The sequence below is a fragment of the Suricata suricatta genome, chromosome 1, assembly GCF_006229205.1.
Source record: "Suricata suricatta isolate VVHF042 chromosome 1, meerkat_22Aug2017_6uvM2_HiC, whole genome shotgun sequence".
NCBI classification, from domain to species: domain Eukaryota; kingdom Metazoa; phylum Chordata; class Mammalia; order Carnivora; family Herpestidae; genus Suricata; species Suricata suricatta.
The window spans coordinates 44,327,365-44,349,771 of NC_043700.1; the positions used below are offsets into that span (position 1 = coordinate 44,327,365).

The following is a 22,407-nucleotide window of genomic DNA, read 5'->3' on the forward strand; positions in this document are numbered from 1 at the left end:
CATGACAGGAGAATAGGTTGCTGGCTCAGGGTCTTGTGGGGAGGGTTCAATTTTCTCCACACCTGGCCTCATGGGCTTCCCCAGGAACCCATAAAGTGTCAGGGTCCAGCTATTGCACAGAACATTCTACTTAGAACAATTTCAGAAACATGGCAATGAAATTCATTTCTTTAAAGTAAATGAGGAAATTGCTTCTTTTGGTATGTTCCAGCTCGTCTGTTCAGAATTAATTTGGCACAGCGAATCACGGAAGAATGGCTGTCTTCATCCTTCTTTTGGCGGGGGTAGGGGACTTGGCAAACAAAGCTGATATGGACAGGCAATAATTAAATTGCCTTGGATAGTGTCTAGTATAATTGAGACCAAGAACTTGTGAACGTGTGCCACAAAGCTCTGTCTTCAGAAGGGATCCTCTGAACCTGAGCCCTTACTTTTTATCATAATATGAGAAATAATGTCTTCATTAGAACATTTAAAAACCCCACCAGAACTGCTGAGAGTAGACAAATTGGTTGCAAGAAAGAAAGAAAAAAAGATCGCTGCTTGCCCAGCAGCATTGAAAGGAGAAATTTTACAGCCTCAATTCCTCACTCCTTTTTTTAGGTTGATAGACAATGGAATGTCAATATTTTATATAGAATTATGTGGGGGGGGGAAACCCAGGGTTTTTACCTTTGCTTATTAAAAAGGAAACATTTTAAAGTCTCATTTTTATGCTTTTCAGAAGACTGGCTGTTAAGAAAGGGGCAATTCAGAAATACCAAAAGCATGAAATGTAGGTAACTGGAAAATGCTGAGCAGGTTTCGCGTTCTGTATTTTCCAGATCCATAGTGTTAATGGAGCATATAAGTGAGTCCTTCGACTCTCTCCTTTGTGTTCTCACAGAGCACTGAACTTCTCTGAGGGCTTTTATCACACTCTGCTAATCTCACTACTGTCTCTCCCCATCCCCCCGGCCCCACTTCTGCGCTGAGGACTCTTCGCTCCACGTTTGTTCTTTTTTTGGGAGTATCTTGGGTGTTTCCAGTATCTTAATTGTACTTGATAACTTGCCCAGGAATCTGGCCCAGGGATTGTTGTAGAAGAACGTCACAAAAGAACATGTTGTACAGCCATTGACAATTTTCTGTGTGTGTGTGTGTGTGTGTGTGTGTGTGTGTGTGTGCGCGGGGGGGGGGGTTGCGTTAGAACTGATAAAAATATTTCCTATATTTTAAAAATGTATAATTATATAAATATATCATGACTTTTCACCTACAAATAAAAAAGAAGTGTTTTTGTGGAATTTATGGGGTGATTAGAATCCTACAAGTTTTTATTTAAAAAAATATTTCAAAAGTGATCCACAAAACAGGGTTTTTTGATGACTTTATCTCAAATGTCTTCATTCTCCCATGTACACCCTATCATATTGCAACCATTTATTTTTCTGCTGTCATTTACCATAATTTAAAATTATCTTGTGTGTACATACATAGTGTATATTGGTTATTTATGTAAATACTATTTTATATACTATTAATATGATATATTATTTACATATATAACCATATATAAGTCATTTAGATAAAATCAAGGTCATAATAGCTTGGACATTGGATACTTGCCTCTTAAAGTGTTAGAGGTACATATAATTAGTTAGTTATAAGTGCATTTGGTTCAGTTTTTACTGAAGCCCAGAATAATGGTTTAATTATTGTAGGTCTAATGATTTTTGGAATGGTTTTACAGTTTTATGGTGACTTTAAAATAATATTTTCCATTATCCTTTATCTCTGAAATTACAGTTCTTTCTCAAACGTCCATAATTTACTTATATGGCTCATTTTATAGAATATCTACCCTATAGCAGCTCCTAGGGATACAAAAATGAGCAAATATGTAGAAGCTGACCATCTGAGAAGAGAGTCACATGGGCCAGGGTGGTCTGGGTTCTGAGTGCCATGATGGGGGTCAATTCCAGGAGCAGTGGGAGGGACAGCCAGCCCACAGTTAGGGTTTCAAGCAAGAGACTTCTAAGTTGAGATCAAAAAAGTAAGAATTAGCAGTCGATGGAGCTTATAGCGGGTGAGGAGGTGTGAAATGGGGGGAAGTTGGGGGGGAAGGGAGAAAAGTGGTTGCAGGTAGAGGAAGTACTATATTGAGAGGGTCTGGAGCACTCAGGAAAATGGGCGTAGCTTTTCGTGGAAGGAGCATAGAGTTTTGAGGCAGAGATTGGTGCAAAATGTAGCTAGGAATGTGGGCAAGACCCAAGATAGGAAGGAGTTTATAGTGTGATTTACTGTGTCTTGAAGACAGAGGGAACCCCTGGAGAGTTGAAAACAGAGGAGTGACATGGTTGAACTTAGGGTACATGGATGATGTGATATAATTATGAGTTAAGAATAGTCATTCATTCTGTATTGGCTTATTTGATTCAAAAGTTTGAATAGGAGAAGGAGTGGGAATGGCCTAGAGCAAAGCCATCCCTGTTTTTGAAAGAATCCCTTTGAAGTACACAGCTTCCTATAAGGCAAAATTAATGGCTTAAGTAACGCCTTATAAAGCAAGAACTATGTCAAAAAATGTTTCCATCCTCCGTCACACCTTCATTTTTTCGTTCTTTCCTCCACCTCATTTTCCCATCCCAGAACAACAAGATCCCACTCTTCCGCCAGCTGCAGCAGATGACGTACAGCCTGATTGAGTGGCGGTCCCAGATCCTGTCTGGAACACTCCCCAAGGACGAACTGGCAGAGCTCAAGAAGAAGGTCACGGCCAAAATCGATCATGGGAACAGGTAAACTAGGGATGAGTTCACCGAGAACTTGGCAGGAGAAGGGCGCATTCGTGCTAAGGCCATACTTTGCCATCAGCTTTTGATCTTGGAGCTGTCAAAGAATAATGCTTACTGCTCTCTTTTTCGCTTTGGAAAACATTTAATTTTGTTGGAAAAATTTGGCATCTCTTCTTAGACCAGACCCTGCGCTTGGATGTGTGTCAAGGAGATGACAGATGATCAGGGAGGGGAGACTTCACTGCCAAACAGACCGAAAGGGACAGCACATCGAAGTCACATTTTCTGAGACCTGGGACTATCTCACTTTTTCTTCCAGCAGTGGATTTTAAATCAGCATCAGAATCATTCTCTGTCTTTCTCACCATATTCCCTAACTGGGACTATTGTTTGCAGTGTATGAAAACGAAATTTACAAGAGGAGTAAAACATTTTTAGCCTGTTGATTATGTCTCTGGGAACCTCTAAAGAGTTCATCGCTTTGTTAATCTTCCAATTAGCTCAGGCAGATACACAGGTTCCAGACTTTCCTGCCCTTTGACAAATGAGAAATCCATCAATTCATGAGTTTATGCTGGGCTGGGGTTCATTCCCCTGCCCAGCTCCTTTGACAAGACTGGGGGAGGGGGTTCCTCAGTTTTGTTGATGATCTCTTTGACGTTTAGTTTCATTCTGCATTTCTTCAACTTGTGCATGTGTGGTTCCCCCCACCCCCACCCCACTTCTCCTTGTATCTACTTCTGGAACCTGTTAAAATACAGCTCATTATCCTACTCACTTAAATGTTATAGGCTCTGACAACTGTATTCAGAAATAGCTGGAGTAAACAGAGCATTACAAGATTCAGATTCCACCATTATTTGAAATCTCCTATATACCCTTCACATATATTACTTGATTCTAGCCCATTTTATGGTTAGAAAAATAGACTAGGTGAGCTAGAGTGAGTTACCTCCACGTTATAGAGATCATAAGTGGGAAGGCTAAATTTGAGACCCAAACATGATTCCATGTAAAGCTCCTTTCTTGGGGCGACTGGGTGGCTCAGTTGGTTAAGGGTCGGACTTTGGCTCAGGTCATGATCGCGCAGTTCATGAGTTCGAGCCCTGCATCAGGCATCTGTGCTGATGGCTCAGAGCCTGGAGCCTGCTTTGGATTCTGTGTCTCCCTCTTTCTCTGCCCTCCTCTCTTGTGCTCTGTCTCTCTCTCTCTCTCTCTCTCTCTCTCTCTCTCTCTCTCTCAAAAATAAATAAACATTAACAAAAATTTAAAAAAAAAAGCTTCATTCTGAGGGTTAAGAATGAACTGTTCTCTCATCACTTGTCCATTCACAGGACTATAGCCACAGGGGTTGTATTGCTAGTCATGTGCTGGGGCATTTCTTCAAAAACAGCTATGGTGGGGTACATCAGCCCCCCCCACCCCGCGCTGTGCAGCCTCTGTATTTTTGAGTCTTATATGACATTGCCTAGAAGACTCTGATCCTCAGCATAGGATGTTAAAGTCCCACAAGCAGTTGAACACGCCTGCCTTCCCATTCAGCCTTGAGAAGCAGTGCAAGCCATCAAGCTGCTTCCTTAATGCGTCAGCGCTCAGTCTCTGAGCAGCTCCCAAGACGCATGGCTCACGCGTCTGGGTGGCCTGTGGGTCTGGCTGCTGTTGAAAGGAACCTGCCAGATTCAATCAGTTGATGGAGGTGCTGTAAAACAGGGAGGAGAGTAGTTAGACATTTTTGCTTTCTTCCCAAAGAGTTGGCACATCTCTCAGTTATCCCTCAGCTCTCTTGCTCTTTGGACATCCCTTCTCCCAAGTTGCTGGTGCCGGGAATGTTTGCTGGGCATTCAGATAGCAGTATCCTATTTCTACCACAGTCGCCATCTTCTTGGACCTGAGCACAATTTTTTCTACCCTCAGGTGCACACTGGGCATAAGAACCTTGGTAGGGATTGTGCCTTGCATAGACCATACGGCTCTTAGTTTTCTGTGTAACACACAGAGCTACAGCTCAACACAGCCAGGTGTGTCCTCGTGCCGGTTGCTGCATTAAGAACTGCTGTTTACCAGGAGTGTGCTATGTACTGGATCCTGTGTTATGTGCTTTACGTGTTATCTCATTAAATCCTCCCAACGGTACTGAAGGGTAGGGAGTATTTACAGATGAGGAGGGAAGGGCTTTACAAAATTAAGTAAATTATCTGGAGTTGTCTATTAAAGCCAAGATTCAAATCCTGATCTAAGTGACACCAGAGCCCATGCTTGAGAGTAGGTTATGAGATTCCAATGGCCAAGACCTATGTCATTGATCTCCTTTTAGACAGTCTTGAGTTAAGGATTGTCCTCAACACTCAACTTTTTAAACCTTTTTAATGTTTTATTTATTTTTGAGAGAGAGTGACAGAGACAGAGCTTGAGCGGGGGAGGGGCAGAGAGGGAGACACAGATTTTGAAGCAGTCTCCAGGCTCTGAGCTGTCAGCACAGAGCCCAATGTGGGGCTCAGACCCACGAACTGGGAGATCACGACCTGAGCTGAAGTCGGATGATTAACCGACTGAGCTCCCCCAGCGCCCCTTAACACTAAACTTTTAAGGAAATCTGGCAAAGCCCCCAGATATTTGTGCATTGGTCCATCATTGTTCCTGTGCCAAACAATAGAAGATTAGGGGAAGAGGCTTTGGTCAGAGGAATCTGGTCAAAATCAGTGCCAATGTTGCCTTTTCTGTTGAGGTTGAGGTTCTGTGGAACATATTACTTTGCGTATCATTATACGAGTTTGGATAATATTACTGTAAGTTTTCTATCTGTCTCTTGTTATGTGAAGAGGAGGCAGAAATTGAAAGGAGGAAAGGCAAGGGAGGTGTTCTTAATTTGACTTGTCTACCACCCAACCTTCCTAACTATGAATTCTCTGGGTTCTTTCCTGGGCTCTTCAGGGAAGAGTCTGTTCTTACTGAGGAGAACCCACTGATCACTCCTTTTTTCCTAGAATGCTGGGATTAGATTTGGTAGTGAGAGACGACAACGGGAACATCTTGGACCCAGATGAAACCAGCACCATCGCCCTCTTCAGGGCCCATGAAATGGCCTCAAAAAGGATCGAGGAAAAGATCCAAGAAGAAAAGGTACACTTTCTCTGATGTACAGATGAGGTTTCATCTTCGCTTTTGTTTTTAATGAAAGGGAGTTGTTGACAAGAAGAGGTGGAAATGTTTGGAAAGTCACCCATTGCCTCGTTTGGAAAGCAAAACATAGCAGAAAGAATGAGGCAGAGCTATACCTTCTGATATGGAAGGATCACACAGGTACACACGAACAGAAAAAGAACAAGGTGAAGAACAGGGTGTATAATGCACTCGTCTTTGTTTTTCAAAGAGGAATACACATACCACTGTGTTTGCCCATGTGTAGACTAACTCTGAAATGATAGACAAGAAATTGATAAATAACGGTTGCCTCTAGGAAGAATTGAGTGGGAGGGAGCCTTGGTACCATGTAACCTTCTGTATTTGGTATATATAATACCGTTTCCAAACTAAATAAGATCTTGTTTAAAGCATTTGAAAGATTTTGAAAGTAGCAGTTGGAACTTAAATACAAATTAGAAAGCTATAGGGAAAGAGAACAAGAAAAAAACATCCCTCATAGTATGATGGCTCAGACCCAAACTTATTGATATTTTGATATACATTCTTCCAACCTTTGTTTTATTTAGTAAACATTTCTCTTTATTTTGTTTGTAGCTTTGCTTCTTTAGCATGGTTGTGATAGTATTTAATTGTGTTTATGGATCCAATTGCTCACCATGCTTGAGGGTGAAGCCTTTCCAGTGAAATCTCTTGTTTGCAATGAGAGCTCTTCCCAAAAAGAGGGATGATGAATCATGATTTTTGTGCCTGTGGGGTTCATTCACAAGCTGTTATAGAGCTGAGAAGTTCTTGAAGTTTCTAGGCCATGAGTCATCTTTAGACGGCATTTAGTGAATTAGTTGGGCTTAAGGCCCTGAACAAGACAGTCTTGATCATTCAAATAATAGCGATTGTATTTTACTCACTCAGCCGTCTGGCCACGTATACACGCTTTCTTCCCGGGCAGTGCTTTTCCTACAGGTGGTAATGATATTTGTCCCCATTTGCTAGCCTGGGTCTTCGCCAGTATTTCTCACTTGCTGAAACCAAGATGCTTTTCTCTCTTTTCCTCTGTGTTCAGTCTGTTCTCCAAAACCTGGACTTGAGGGGCCAGTCTGTCTTCAGTGCCGTCCATACCTACGGCCTCTACGTGAACTTCAAGAACTTTGTCTGTAACATTGGGGAGGATGCTGAGTTATTCATGGCCCTCTATGATCCGGACCAGTCCACCTTCATCAGGTAGCCGAGTCCCAGGTCATCTGCTGTTGAACTTGCAAAAAAAACCCCACCCCTCACCTGCCATCCACCTAAAGAGCTCTTTGCTAGGTTTGAGAGGAGGAGATAAAAAAGAGGGAAGGATCTCTAGGCGATAGAAAGTAAAATCCCTTGGGCTACTGAACCTTTGTATATAGAAACGGGAATAGTTTGTGTACTCCTTGGGTCTTAGAATCACATAAAACTCCTCAGAACATGGAGGCAGGGACAGGATAAGGGAGGAATGCATCGGCAGAGCACAGAGGATTTTAGGGCAGTGAAACCATTCCTGTCGTGTCCCGCCCCAGCCAGCATGGCGGTGAATCCTCGACACAATCCATATGATTCCATAATGGTAGATGTGTGTCATCATACGTTTGTCCAAATTCGTAGAACCCACAGCACCAGGAGTGAACCCTAAGGTAAACTGTGGACACTACATGGTAATGACCTATTAATGTGGGTTCATCAGTTGTAACCAATGTGCCACTGTGCTGGGGGAAGCTAATTGTGGGCGAGTCTGTGCATGGGTGGGGGCAGGGCTATATGAGAACTCTCTCTACCTCCCACTCAACTTCATTGTCAACCTAAAACCCCCCCTAAAAAAGTCTGTTGGGGCGCCAGGGTGGCTCAGTTGATTAATCATCCAACTTTGACTCAGGTCATGATCTCATGGTCTGTGGGTTCGAGCCCCGCATCAAGCTCTGTGCTCACAGCTCAGAGCCTGGAGCCTGCTTCTGATTCTGTGTCTCCCTTTTTCTCTGCTCTTCCCCCACTCATGCTCTCTCTTTCATTCACTCTCTCAAAAATAAATAAATATTGGGGAAAAAAGTCTTAAAAGAACTTTTAAAAAAAGACTATAGAGAATAATAGGCTTTCTTTGACCCTAAAGTCACCCTGCTACTTAGCGGAGCAGCTAAGAACACAGGTTTATTTTTGACTTTTAACTTTTATGGTTGAAAGTAGTTACTGACAAATCATTTATTTCTATAATAGAAATTTTATCTGAGTGTCATGGTGTGGATTCCAGGGGATGGATTTGGAATGATTATTTTGAAATGTTAGTCCTGATTCAGCAAAGCTGAAACTTATACAAAGAATTTGAAGTGGAAGAAAGACCCTCAGCAGCATGTCGGTGGGATGGTGGGGGGAATCTGCTGTCTGTGCCTGTCCTGAACAGTGTCTGGCTCGGGTCCACCTTGGGTGTGCCACTCGGAGCTGAGCTGCGGTGCACGCCCTTCCCCACAGCCAGGAGACCAGAGAGTGGCCACCTGCGTGCTACGTTCACACTTGCCTGATAAATTCAACAGAGCTTTTTTGGGCCTTCCTTATACCCTGTTAAGTCTATACAGTGGGTAGCTCCATCCCCAGTTAGGCCTTCATTAAGGATAATTTTTTTTTTCCTTCACCAGTGAAAATTATCTAATTCGTTGGGGCAGTAACGGGATGCCCAAGGAAATAGAGAAGCTTAATAACCTTCAAGCAGTTTTCACTGTAAGTGCTACCTTGTGTTTCATAATTCTCTGTGCTTATGATGTCAGCAGATGCAGATGGTAAGAATGTGGAAAACCTCAGAAATGAAAAGATGACAAGAAAAATCATCACAGTCCCCTTAGTAGGAATAATCACTCATTTATTTAGCAGGTGATCATCAAGCACCTATTGGATGCCAGGCACTAATCTAGGTACTTGAGATATAGCAGTGAACACATCAGAAAAAACATCCCTGGGGCGCCTGGGTGGCTCAGTCGGTTAAGCCTCCGGCTTCGGCTCAGGTCGGATCTCACGTTCGTGGGTTCGAGCCCCGCGTCAGGCTCTGTGCTGACAGCCAGCTCAGAGCCTGGAGCCTGCTTCCGGTTCTGTGTCTCCTTCTCTCCTCCCTCTCCCCGTCTCATGCTCTGTCTCTCTCTGTATCAAAAATAAATAAAACATTAAAAAAAAAAAGTTTTTAAAAAAAAAAGAAAAAACATCCCTGGGGCGCCTCAGTCCGTTAAGCTTCTGACTCTTGATTTCATCTCCAGTCGTGATCTCACAGCCATGAGATCCGGCCCGGTGTCGGGCTCTGCGCAGAGTAGAGGCTTCTTGGGATTGTCCTCCCTCTCCCCCTCCCTCACCCTCATCTTCTCCCTCTCCCCCTCCCCCTCCCTCTCCCTCTCAAAAATAAATAAACTTTAAAAGAAGAAGCTCCCTGGCCTCAAGGAGCTTTTGTCCAAAAGGGAGAGAAACAATGATCATATAAATGAGTAAATTGTTAGGAGTCATAAGTACTTTGGGGGGTTGTTGAGAGTTTCTGGACCGGGGAAGGGATGCTTTTTAAATAGTAGGTCAAAGCAGACCTTTGTGAGAAGGGGCCATTTGAGCAAGAACATGAAGTTGACGAGAGAGTGAGCAATGATGATAAAGAGAAGAACATTACAGACCAAGGTTACAGCTCAGGGAAAGGCACGATCTGTTTTTTTTGTTTGCTCCTATTTTAATGGCGTTTCCCTGTAATCCTTGTCTTCTCCTCCTACCTTGGGTCAAGGGCAAGAAAACTTATTGGGTTATACAGCTGGTGACTTTTTCTCTTGAGGTAGAACTTTCTTGGGGTTCTCTCACTTTTCTCACTTTTTTATGACATCAATGTTTGAAATGCCCTAGAGCCACTGCTGCCTGCTCTGAGAAGCATTGGTGGGCAGCCCTCTCCAGCTCCCACTAGGCCTAAAGGAGATACTCTTTTCCTTTTCTGCCTTCTTTCCTTAAGCCCATGCACATATATGCTGTTGCCTTATTCTCTTGCCCCACTCTGCAGCAGGGAGAACAGAGTCAGGTCAATGCCAAAGGCAGGAGCAGTGTACGCCATACAGTCTAATCATTCATTCATTCGTTCATTCACTGATTCATTCCTCCTTATTCGTATTCTTTCTGTTAACACCTCATTTTTATGATGCGCACGGAGTGATGACTACTATGAGCTGGCCCGCCCATGTCTTTACACCTGGTAACCAGCGACGGGAAAAGAGCCCGAACTCTTCCTGCAGCCTCCCTTCTTCAGTTCTGAGAAATGCGGATTTTTCCCTAAAATCTAAAAGCGTTTATCAGTCAATGTGTACATTGGAAAAAAAAAAACACATAAAAAAAAGAAATTATTGAACTTTTGTCGATCTTCTAATCTTTCTAATTTTAGAAAAGCTGTATTTCATTCCTTTTCTCCCATACCCGTACCAATTAGGATCTTCTTAGATGTAAATTTCCTGTCCAGCCATTTCAGTTAAATAAAATGTGGCAACCATTTCCTTGATCATTAAACAGTCTACAAAAACTTCTTTTTACAAATGATTGTACATTATTGAATAATAGCTGTGTGCCCCAGTTTTTGTAACTAGTCCCCTGGAGTCTTGGTCTTTCTATTACAGAAGAAATTAACAGTAGAAATTCAGGGTTGATGCTGTCATCAGAGATTTGGGATGAATTTGGGATGTTTATTTAGAAAGTAATTCTTGACTCAGTAAAGAGGCCTTGGACAGCTGTTTTATGAAAGGAATTTGAGATGCAGTTAAATTAATTCTGATGTTAAAGAGAATGAGCTACCTGGGCTCATTCATGGATTTACTCACCCATCTTTAAGAATACAAATAAGTAGAGAACATGCGCCACAAAAAACCAGAGACATCTACCCAGCTTTCATTAATCATCATACACCAAGAAGCTCTCAATGAATGCCTCTCATAAAACAGATAATTACAGAAACCAGCATGTGTAAATTTCTGTGTTACAGTTGTCTCACAGGATTATTTGGAAGATGAAGTGAAATATCACCAGTGTGTGTAAATACCCAGTAAATGTCAGCGTCATACAAGCTTTGATTTCATTTGACACTGAAGTGTATCCTGTGCTGAGCTATGTCCTGACAGAATATAAAGTAGCAATGGCAGGTGTCCCGATTTTTAAATACCCTGCTTAATTGATAAACTAGAGACTTTAGATTGAATGTGATCTGATTTCTTGATATGAAGTAGGAACTGAGAAGCAAAAAAAATCCCTTTCTTTTATGCATACAGGCATTTTTCCCTGATGCCATGGTTTTGGGGCGAGGAGGGAGGGGTCCTCTTGATACTCCAGCATTAGGAAGTACGTTCTGAGTGGCATTGTTGTAGAGTGAATAGAGAAACAGAGGGGCGGGTGATGCCGCATGATCTCCGTTTGCTTGCTCTCTGCCCCTTTAGGACCTCAGTAGCACAGACCTCATCCGACCCCGCATCAGCCTCGTGTGCCAGATTGTCCGGGTGGGCCACATGGAGCTGAAGGAGGGCAAAAAGCATACCTGTGGGCTCCGAAGACCTTTTGGAGTAGCAGGTACAGAAAGACCCAGAGACCAATGTAAATGGTGCAGCCACTGTAAGAAAAGCAGCATGGGAAGGCCTCCAACAATTAAGCATAGATATGATCCAGGAATCCCACTTCTGGGTGTCTACCAAAGGAATTGGAAGCGGAAGGTCTCAATATATTTGTACACTTAGGTTTAGAGCAGCATTAATCATAATAGCCAAAAGGTAGAAGCAATCAAGTGTTTCTGGATGGATAAATGGATCAACAAAATGTGGTACGTACATACAGTGTTATATCACTCAGCCTGAAAAAGGAAGGAAATTCTGACACAGGCTACAACACAGATGAACCTTGGGGATGTTGTGTGAAGTGAAATAAGCCAGTCACACAGAAAGATAAATATGATCCTATGCCTATGAAGTACCTAGAGTGGTCAGATTCATAGAAACAGAAAATAGAATGGGGGTAGCCAGGGGAAGGGGACATGGGGAGAGTTAGTGCTTAATGGGGACAGAGTTTCAGCTGGGGAAGATGAAAAAATCTTGGAGATGGATGGCGCTGTCGGCAGCATGCCAGTGTAAATGTGCTTCCTGCCGCCAAGCTGGACGTTGAAGAGCAGTTAAAACAGCAGTTCACATGTTACATGTATTTTACCCCCACCACACACGCACAGTTAAAGATAGGAGTGTGGGAAACCCAGAGACGGTGCAAGATGAATCTGGTTGTGGATGTTAGTGTGGGACACACCGCATTCCCTGCCTTGGGCTACCGCTTATCTTTTCTGGGGTTCTGTGTCCTCACCTAGATCCCGCCTCCTTTGTTTTTCCCTCTGTGCCCAGCACCATGCCTTGTACGTGGCAGGACCTTAGGAAAGCCTCAGTTGTGACCACTGGAATTTGCCTTGCCTGTGGGCTGCGTATTGATTTTGGTCCAATAAAATTCTCCCTGGAAAGTGGTTTGCCTGTCTGAGAGACTCAGTCATCGAAGGCAACATTGTGTTTCTGACTGCTTTCCAGGAGGGTCCTTGGCTTAAACCCCACAACCTTCCAAAAGCCCCTACATTTTCTTCCGTAGTTTGTTGAATGAAGGAACAAACATTCCTGGTTGTGCATTGACGTTTTGGTCACTGAGAAGTTTTGAAAGCTGCCAATGAAATGCCATAACTCTCCTGGAACAAACGTCCAGAAAATGTCATCAGGATTGACCTGGTGGGTGGTGTGGGTAAAGAGGCAGCCTCTGCATCCATGAGACTGGATAGCGTCATCTCGTGACCAGCACTGCACCTGCTGTCAAGGTCTGCCGGTTTGTGAAGAGGGCACGGCATTTCTCCTGATAGAGAATTAAAATGAAAGCTCAGAAAAGGCAAGGAGCCCTGGCCTAGTGCTCTCTACCATCTGTATGACAGTCTATTGAATGTAAGGCATGTTCAAGGTCGTTGTCATTCAAAATGGGCCACAGAGATTTGAACATCCAGCTTGAGGCTTTTGCTTGCTTTTCTGTTTCAGGGTGTGTGTGTGTGTGTGTGTGTGTGTGTGTGTGTGTGTGTGTGTAAGTGCAGGGAGAGAACAGTAATTTACTCTGAGCCTCGGTGCCAAGCATCAGTCAGCAGTGTTTTGGGATAATTACGTGATGGATGGCTTTGACAAAGAATCCCCTATGGAAGGGGGTGTGCCAGACACAGATTCTTCAGTACTTTTTTTTTTTTGTACATTGTTTGCAGGGGTCTGTTATGGACCGACAGCAAGTTGATGGCATAGCCCGCTTTTACTGCAGCTTTTCACCAACACTGTTATTTCCCAAGCGTAACACTGCCGTTCAGGCTGCTTTGAGGAGGCGTTTCCTTCCTTATCCTTAGTTTTTCAGATGAGAAATGTCTCCTAGCTCAGCACTTCTTTTAATCTCCAAACAGGCTATCTGGGGAGTGGATTGCTAGTGTGCGCTTTATGGCCAGGTTGTACTCTGTTAACCAAGGGATCACCTCTTGGCTGCGGCCCCGCCTGGTCTGAGCAGCTTAGAGTGGCCGCTCGTTAGTTCTCCAGGCAGCAGGGCATCCTTCGCTTAAGTGATCTGGCCTCGTGGTAATCACAGTTGGATTCATTTCCTGGTTTTTACACTTAAGACTTCTAACCTAGGGCTAGTTATTTAGCTTTCCTGTGCTCCGTTTCCTCATCTCTTAAAGTAGGGTGCATAATAGAATCTGCATAAATGAGGAAGTACATGCAGCAGGCTTAGGACAGTGCTTTATTAGTTCCTCTTGTGCACAAAGAAGCAGACCACCGTTTGATCTCCTGTTCTGTGCTGCTGGTGCTCTTGGCTTCCCTTTGTTTACATGGAAACCAGGCACGACCATGTCAGGGCCAAGAGACAGGCGACCCCCTTCAAGTCGTGAGTTTCTCAGGTCCTCATTCTGTTGTCCCCTGACAACAATCTGTGCCTAAGAAATGCAGGTTTACCAACAAGTAATCCACCGGTTTCACATTTCTCAAGAATTGAGCACTGAGTCTTACAGAGTCTTTTGTTTTAAATATTTTTTTAAGTTTATTTATTTATGAGAGATAGAGACAGCATGGGTGGGGGAGGGGCAGAGATCGAGGAAGACACAGAATCCGAAGCAGGTTCTCGGCTCCAAGCTGACAGCACAGATCCCAATACGGGGCTCGAACCCACAGACTGTGAGATCATGACCTGAGCCGAAGTCGGACGCCCAACCAACTGAGCTACCCAGGCACCCCCTGGGTCTCACAGAGTCTTAAAAAGCAGGTAATCTGCAGGATTGAGCGGAGCAAGTCTAAACGCCTACACGAGCAGCTCCTAATGAATTAATTGTTCTGCAGGGTGGGTGCTGGGATTGATCGTTGGCAAAGACAGAAGTGTTCCCGCTCGGTATCTTTCTCTCTCTCGTGGCCTGTGTTTGCAGATCCTATAATTTTCCATAGTAACTTACTGAAGCCTGAAGCAATTAAGTTCTTTAATTAAGTTTTATCTCTTTCCTAGTGATGGATATTACTGATATTATACACGGGAAGGTGGATGATGAAGAAAAGCAGCATTTCATCCCCTTTCAGCAGTAAGTACTTTGACATGTATCCCTGGTGACTTGAGACCTGGATTAGTTCTCTGAATGATCTGTTAACACACAGGCAGATGCTAGGAACCATTGCTCAGTTACAGAAGGAAAGGCTCTTTAGCTGGAAGATTGTCAGGTAGAAGCAGACAAAAGAGTTTATTCAGGGTCCTTTATATTGGGATCACATGTTGGAGGCTAAACCTAATTTCCCTGATTCTACAGAAAAGACTGATGGAATATAAGGGGCAAATCTATATCTGCACTAGGGACCAGACCACGGTGCCACTTCAGGGTCAGAAAGGCTAAGGTATATTTGTGCTTTATTGTCTGGGACCAGTGTCATGGAAGACAAGGCGTCATGTAGGACAGCACCCGGCTTCTCTTGAGTCTTGTCAGATTGCAGAACATGGTCGTGTGAGCCTGGGGGCTGTGTTTCACTAGCTTCTAGCTACCAGGCTAGAGACCAGGAGAGCGAAGGGCTGACTGGGCTCCTGCCAGCTGACGGAAAGGCCGCCTGGGAGCTCATGGAAGGCTTCCCTGGAGAGTTAACACTGAGGCCTCCAGACTTCCGGAGCTAGAGCCCAGGCTGGGCCACTGGGGAGCTGCTGATCAGCAATTGTCAATCCTGGCAATCCCGAAGAAGTGTACGTGTGGACACCATTCTGGCTCTAGCAGTGGTGCCTGCCTTACTTACCCCAGGGGCGGGCAGCGGTGGCCCAGAGGAGGCCTTGGATGATGCCGGGACTGACCCCTAACAGGGCTGTCGTGTCAGGGAGGGAAGGTGACTGTCCCAGCCAGCCTGCAGCTGCCGGAGCAGATCAGAACAGCCGAGGATTCTGGAAACCAGCCCAAAGACGTTTGACTTAATATATGATTAAAAAATAATAACAGTAGTGCAAATTAGTGGAGAAATAAGAACTACACAGAGGAATCGTTTGACCAAATGAGCTAACCATTTATTAAACTTAAGTCAGAGCCTTGTCTCACGTCTTGTGCCATTGTAAATCCCAGCTGATTAAACGTCTAAGAACTCAAATCTCAAAATACTACAGGAAAATAGAAGTTTTATGTAATACTGGTGTGTGGGAGGCCTTTTGTGAGTCACTCTACAGATTTGACCGAAAAAGAAAAATTGGTAGGTTAAATTACTCCAAAATTTTAAACAACTTATATACAGAATAAAATTTAGTAAACTCTTTGTAATATGTATGAAACAGAGTGAGTATTGTTAATATATGAATTAATAATATTTCATCAGGATACCAACAGAGAATAATATATATGTTATATATAGAGACGTACACAAATATGTACACATACACACGGAGAAAGAAATGGCTTATGAATTCCTGGAAAATCAATGAAATGCAAATTAAACAAGGAGGTTTGACTGTTTTAAAAATATAGGCAATATCCAGAGTTTGGGTATAAGGAAATATATAGTACTTATAAGAATATGAATTGTTACAGTACATTAAAAGCCTCAAAATTTAGGTATTTCAAAGAATATACTCTATAATTAACAGTGGTTATTTCTGTTGAGGTAAGCAAAGATGATTTTGTTCCATTTTTGTTTAACTTGTTATAATTTTTAATTAACTCTTTAATTTTTTTCTACAAAAATATGTAAAAAATCTTTATCTTTCAGTTTAAAGCCCACCACTTGGAACCAATTTTTAAATATAAAACAGCTCATGCTTAGTAGCATTTCCTTCATCCAGAGGCTGCTATTCATACTTTTTAAAATATGCACTTATCTATATCCTACCACATATATACTGATGCTCCAAGAATGTGGTGAGGTAAATAACTTTATGTATGTCTGTGCTAATGTGAATTATGAGCTAACTTTCAAATTCACAAATCCCACTATAAATATATACATACATGTTCAAGTATACTAAATAAATATATTAAAGGTAACAATTACATCAAATATAATTTTGTATTAATACATTACGTGTATTAATATATTAAATATATGAATATGCCTTAAACATTAATGAGTAAATATTAAATACTATATAGAATATATATGAATGAATAGTTATATTAATATATTTTACTTAATATAAATATAAAAAACTTTCATGTCCATAGATATTAATATTTTATCTACACATATAGATATGACATATCTACAAATGTGATTACATGTCACTATTATACATGCAGTGTGTATTTGTGCATATTATATATGTGTGTATACACAATAGGAGCAGCATACATGCATATGAAAGTTATTCTGTATGTTTGTTTCACTTCTGAGGTGGGTTTCTGCTGTTGGCCGCGTGCGTCCCTTCCTAGTTTCTGAACCAGGTCCCATCCGGCAGCCATATTGAGACACTGAGCCCTGAGATTGCCTTCACTGTATAATATCTGCTTTGAGTTTCTGAGGAGCCCAGCCCTAATTTGATTGCACTCATTGTGCAGCCAGCAGCCACTGGAAAGCATTCATGATGCAAATCACAGTCTCTGACCCTTAACTCCTTAGATTTATGGCAGATGCTTTCATAACTTTTCTCAAAGGCTTTATAGCATATCATATTAGGAGTGTCTCCTATATGTATTCTGCCAGTTCATGTAAGAGAGAATCGTTTGCAAGCAGCCACACGATCATGGCCACTGCACTTTTCAGTGAGATATTGCAGTATGTTTCCCTGCTACTATCAGGGTCCAGATCAGAGCCGTGTAGAGAACGCTGGTTTGCATGTGGGCAAGAGAAAACCACATCAGAGAGGAAGACTGTTGTACTGCACCAGGCTGATCTGTAGTTCCTGAGGGTGCGCGGGCTGTCAGCAGGGCCTGTGTTTGCTTCTTTGATCACCCTGTACGAGCCGCAGCCCGATGGGATCATTAAAGTGAAACTTGTTTGCTGGTGGCCGTGCCACTGGAACTCCAATATAGCGTGTCATCACATGAGAATCTAAGAACACCCTCCAGACGCCGCTGCGGGCACACCGCTCCTGGAGGTCGAGTGTTGGTGCAGATGGAGGCAGAGATTCTGGCCCATCTCCTCACAGATGAAGAAACTGAGGCCCAGAGCTTACTGTGAGGTGGAACCAGAACTGGAGGCCAGGGCTCCTTCCTCATCCCTGTTTCTTCTTCAATTCCATTACATCAGCCTCTCCCACCTAGAAAGAACATTAGGCATTGCCTCTGATTTTGTTAACATTTGGCTATCAGTCTGATTTTTGCTTGTTTGTTGTTTGTTCGGGGGGAGGGGGGATTGTTTCTATTTTTTCCATTGGGTGCCTGTCTTAGACACCCAATTCATCTTGGAAATGACCCAGATGGGCACCCAATGGAAAAGTACACAAAAGAAAGAGTCTTCCAGTTAGGTATGTCCAGTGTTTCTAGTGCCAAATCATTCCCATAGGACCCGCTGTTTCTGAAGCTGTGCTGCAGAGACTTCCTCTTTTTACCTAACCTCTCATTTCTGACTTTCCCAGAATTGCAATGGAAACCTATATCCGGCAGAGACAGCTAATCATGTCACCCCTGATAACATCCCATGTGATTGGGGAGAATGAGCCACTCACTTCAGTCTTGAATAAAGTGATAGCAGCGAAGGAAGTGAATCATAAAGGACAAGGTACACAGCCCTGCGTACTAAGCTGGGAGTGGACATTCCAGTCGGGCCCTTGGACTCCTGCCCTTTGCACTATCTTTCTCTGATACAAAACAGCCCCTGCTGGGTGGGGATGGCTCCCCTCAGCTTCCTGCTGAAGGCTTTTAACACTGATGAGCACTGAGGATGCACCCAGCACCGGCTTGGATCACAGCTTATTTTATAAATTGTGTGAAACACATTTGCTCAGTTTTGTCTGCCCCATAATCCCAATGCTGACTCTAAGGTAAATGTACAAAGAGAAGAAGTTTGGGGAAAATTCTGTTCCATCCTGTGAATGTTTATCCCATTACATTACCTAAAATTGAGGGGAAAGAGACCAAAGTAATACAGATGAACAGATGGAAATAATGGGCTAGCTAGCAAAACATTTGATTGTTTTTAGTGCTTCCATATTTCATTCTGTTGACACAGTTTTAGCTAAGAAATTCTCCCTGAAACTGCATTTTGAATTCAACTAATAAGAAAAACTAGTTAAAATTTTACATTTCAGATACCAAGATGGTGAAGATTTGGGGATAATTTTGAAGATTGGATACTTTTTTTGTTGTTGTTTAGTTTCAGTTTTCCATGTATTCACAGTTGTTTTGGGTGGGAAGGAATCATCATAGAATCTGAAAATAAATAACAAAATATATTTCTGTTGTTTTGGAACTCATCAGGGTGCTAATTACCACAGTGCCTGCTTTGCAACCTGATATTTATAAATCTATACCTGTTTGAAAGGTGAAAAGTAAACTTTCATAGTTCTTTTGCATATTAAAAAAATTACTTGAGGTGCCTGGGTGGCTGACTTGGTTAGGCATCTGACTCTTGATTTCGACTCAGGTCATGATCGTGCAATTGTGAGGTTGAGCCCTGCGTCAGACTCTGTGATGACAGCACAGAATCTGCTTGGGATACTCTCTCTCTCCCTCTGCCCCTCTCCCCCACTCATTCTCTCTTTCTCTGAAATTAAAAAAAAAAATTAAAAACATTATCTAGCTTTCCTATGTTTTTTTTTGAGTTTTTCTTCTCAGTTTTTATGAAGATAACTGTCTTTTTTTTTTTTTAACATTTATTTTTGAGGGACAGAGAGAGAGAGACAGTGTGAATCATGGAGGGGCAGAGAGAGGGGAAGACATAGAATCTGAAGCAGGCTCCAGGCTCTGAGCTGTCAGCACAGAGCTTGACATGGAGTTCGAACTCATGAACTGTGAGATCATGACCTGAGCTGAGGTCAGATGCTTCACTTAACTGACTCAGGCACCCAGGTACCCTGAAGATAGAAATGTCTTAGAGGACACATATTTTTCAATTGTTGATTTGTCAAAATTTACCAACTTGTATTTCCTTGTGAATTGTCTATTCATATTCTATTCATTTGATGCTTTTCTCATTTCTTATAGGTATTTCACCATTTAAAAAAATTTTTTTTAATGTTTTTTATTTATTTTTGAGAGACAGAGAGACAGCACAAGCAGGGGAGGGTCAGAGAGAGGGAGACACAGAATCCGAAGCAGGCTCCACGCTCTGAGCTGTCTGCACAGAGCCCGACGTGGGGCCTGAACCCATGAACTGTGAGATCATGACCTGAGCTGAAGCCAGCCGCTGAACTGACTGAGCCACCCAGGCGCCCCTATTTCACCATTTCATAGCTTGCCTTTCACTTTTTTTTTAATGTTTATTTATTTTGAGAGAACACAAGCAGGAGAGGGGCAAAGAGAGAGAGAGGGAGAGAGAGCATCCCAATCAGGCTCCACATTCAGCACAGAGCCCTGTACAGGGCTCTGTCTCACAACTGTGAGATCATGATCTGAGCTGAAATCAAGACTTGGGCACTTGGGGTACCTGGGTGGCTCAGTTGGTTAAATATCCAACTCTTGATTTGGCTCCGGTCATGCATGATCACGTGGTTCAAGGGTTCGGGCCCCACATCAGGCTCTGTGCTAACAGTGCAGAGTCTGCTTGGGATTCTCTCTCTCCCCCCGCCCCCCCCCCCCTCTCTCTCTCTTTCTCTTCACTTTCCCCTTTCTCAAAATAAATAAATAACCTTAAAAAAGAAAGAGAGTTGGGCACTTAACTGACTGAGCCACCCAGGCTCCCTTCACTTCTTTATAAATACCAAAACTTTCCATTTCTATCTAGATAATTCTTTTTCTGTATGATTTCTCCATTTGTCTCAATTCTTAGAAACAACGTTCATTTTTCTTCTTTATTATATTAGGGATTTAGTTTAATGCAAATGCGAGGTGAGAAATTAGTTTGTTTTTTTTTTTAAGTAGAAGAGAATTGTTCCAGGACGTTTATGAAATTGTTGCTTCTTTTTGCTGGATTTGTTATTCATCTTTACTATATATTAAATTGCTATATATTATAGTACTTAATTTAATTGTTTCCTTTGATTTAAATCTTTTCAGTCACTACTACCACACTTTACTACAGCTCTATCTGTATTTTGGTATCCGACGGGAGATCCGATGGTATCTTTAATCATATCCTTTCCCCCAGAGTAAACATCTGTTCACACCTCCATCAAATTCTCAAGGAAGTCTTGTTGTGATTTTGATGTGAGCGTCAATAGAATTATAAGTTAATTGGGGGAGAATTTACATTTTTCTAATGAAGTATCTGTATATTAATATGATGCATCTATTTTTCTCAGCATTTCTCTGTGGGCTTATGGTAGAGACCATAAGGAGAACCAAAGTTTATCCTTTATTTCTTTAAAGGGCTTTGGATATCCTTGAAGCTACTGCCGGGTGACCTCACACAGGTTCAGAAGAATTTTTCACATTTGGTGGACAGATCAACTGCAATTGCCCGAAAAATGGGCTTTCCCGAAATAATACTTCCAGGTAAAAGCTTTTGCTTGATTCACCTGTGCTGCTGCTTCTAGTACCCCCTTCCGTGTAGCAGTTTCTTCTAACAGGACGGTGGAGACAACGTAAGATCCCCCGTGAGATTTAGTGACCTGCATCCAACGGTGTCGAGACCCTGGGAGATCCATCCAGGGTTGCGGTGCCTTAAAAACGACCCAGTGGACAAGGCCGAGATAACGCTTCTAAGTGCAACTCAGAATCTTCTGTTCACGCTCTCCTTTATGTTCCGCGTCAGCCCCTCTGAAATCCTTCCTGAAGAATCTATTAAGCAGCGCTGACGAGAGCACAGGTGCCGCCCCTAGAGTGAGCGAGGTCCTCAGGATGACCTAACCGGCGTGTGGGCTGCTCGCCGGAAAACCGCAGTGAGGTGCCTGCTTAGCTCCGTCTCCGCAAGACCTTCTGCCCTGTTTGCTTAAACTCCAGCTATGTGCTTGGCGCTCCCCCTCCTTGCGGTGACAAGAATGTCAACATTCTGCAGTTTTCTTATTTGAGTTTCGTCTTTTTTGGCACCACGTATGGGTGAGATCTACATATGTGTTCTCTTGAATTCACTGACTTAAGCCATTTAATTTCTTAATCTTTATAGTCCTAAAGAGAAATCATTGCAAGGAACCTAATATATTTAATATACGTGTATATATAGGTATTCTATAAAGCATAGGTGCTATATATAAATAAATATGAAAAGATGAACATATCCTATATTTTCTGGATAGCTAGGTAGACTATATAAGTAAGTCCTCTTTGGCATGTTAGAAAAATTTTAGAAAACCATGCAGTTGTCTATTGCATAAAAACAGGGGTTATTTTAAAGTAATACAACACCTTGCTCCTCCTTTGGGAGACTGAGGAGCGGCAGTAATGTGTCGCTGTCCACATTGTCCGCACATAGTGGGCGTTAAAGGATGAATGAGTAGAAGCGCTCTCTGTGAAATGGAGACCATCTTTTACTTTCCTCATGAAAGAAGGTGTTTTTCATCTGCTTATATCATCCCTTCCAGAGTCACCCAGCCTACCGAGCATTCTTCTCTATTCTGCGAAAGTGTTTTGCCTTCTTGTTTAAAAAAACGAAGTGTTGGTAATATTCGTCTCGCTGAGCGCTGTGGTATTACTGCAGCAAGAACAAAGTCTGAAACAATAAAATGGAGTTTATTTTCTGGGCTAAGTGAATTCATCTTTGAAGTCTGGCTCGGAAGATTCTTGTTTAATCTTTCTAATCAGTAGGATTGGTTCCTGACTTTAAAAATCAACCAGGATAATGGCTACCAGATGCTGGTCTTTGGATCAGCTCTCAGGATCGCCTGCCTGATACAGGTTCCCAGTGTTTTTCAGACTCTGGTTCTGTTTGTAACACCAGGGCTCCCCAGGTGATTCTGGTGATCGGCC

The 22,407-nt window shown here is 42.7% G+C and overlaps 1 protein-coding gene across 4 annotated transcripts in view; it reads left to right on the forward strand.

Annotated features, from left to right (window-relative positions):
- Positions 1–22,407, forward strand: part of DOCK5 (dedicator of cytokinesis 5) — a 209,521-nt gene that overhangs the window by 90,544 nt on the left and 96,570 nt on the right. For 3 of the 4 annotated variants that reach the window (XM_029937931.1, XM_029937939.1, XM_029937947.1), the window contains exons 6-13: positions 2,632–2,780; positions 5,762–5,897; positions 6,982–7,139; positions 8,567–8,648; positions 11,360–11,489; positions 14,457–14,529; positions 17,982–18,124; positions 20,872–20,997. In XM_029937931.1, the coding sequence (XP_029793791.1) occupies positions 2,632–2,780; positions 5,762–5,897; positions 6,982–7,139; positions 8,567–8,648; positions 11,360–11,489; positions 14,457–14,529; positions 17,982–18,124; positions 20,872–20,997 (997 nt within the window). Of the gene's footprint in view, positions 1–2,631; positions 2,781–5,761; positions 5,898–6,981; positions 7,140–8,566; positions 8,649–11,359; positions 11,490–14,456; positions 14,530–17,981; positions 18,125–20,871; positions 20,998–22,407 lie in introns of those variants that run through there. The other variant, XM_029937955.1, reaches the window with a different exon arrangement.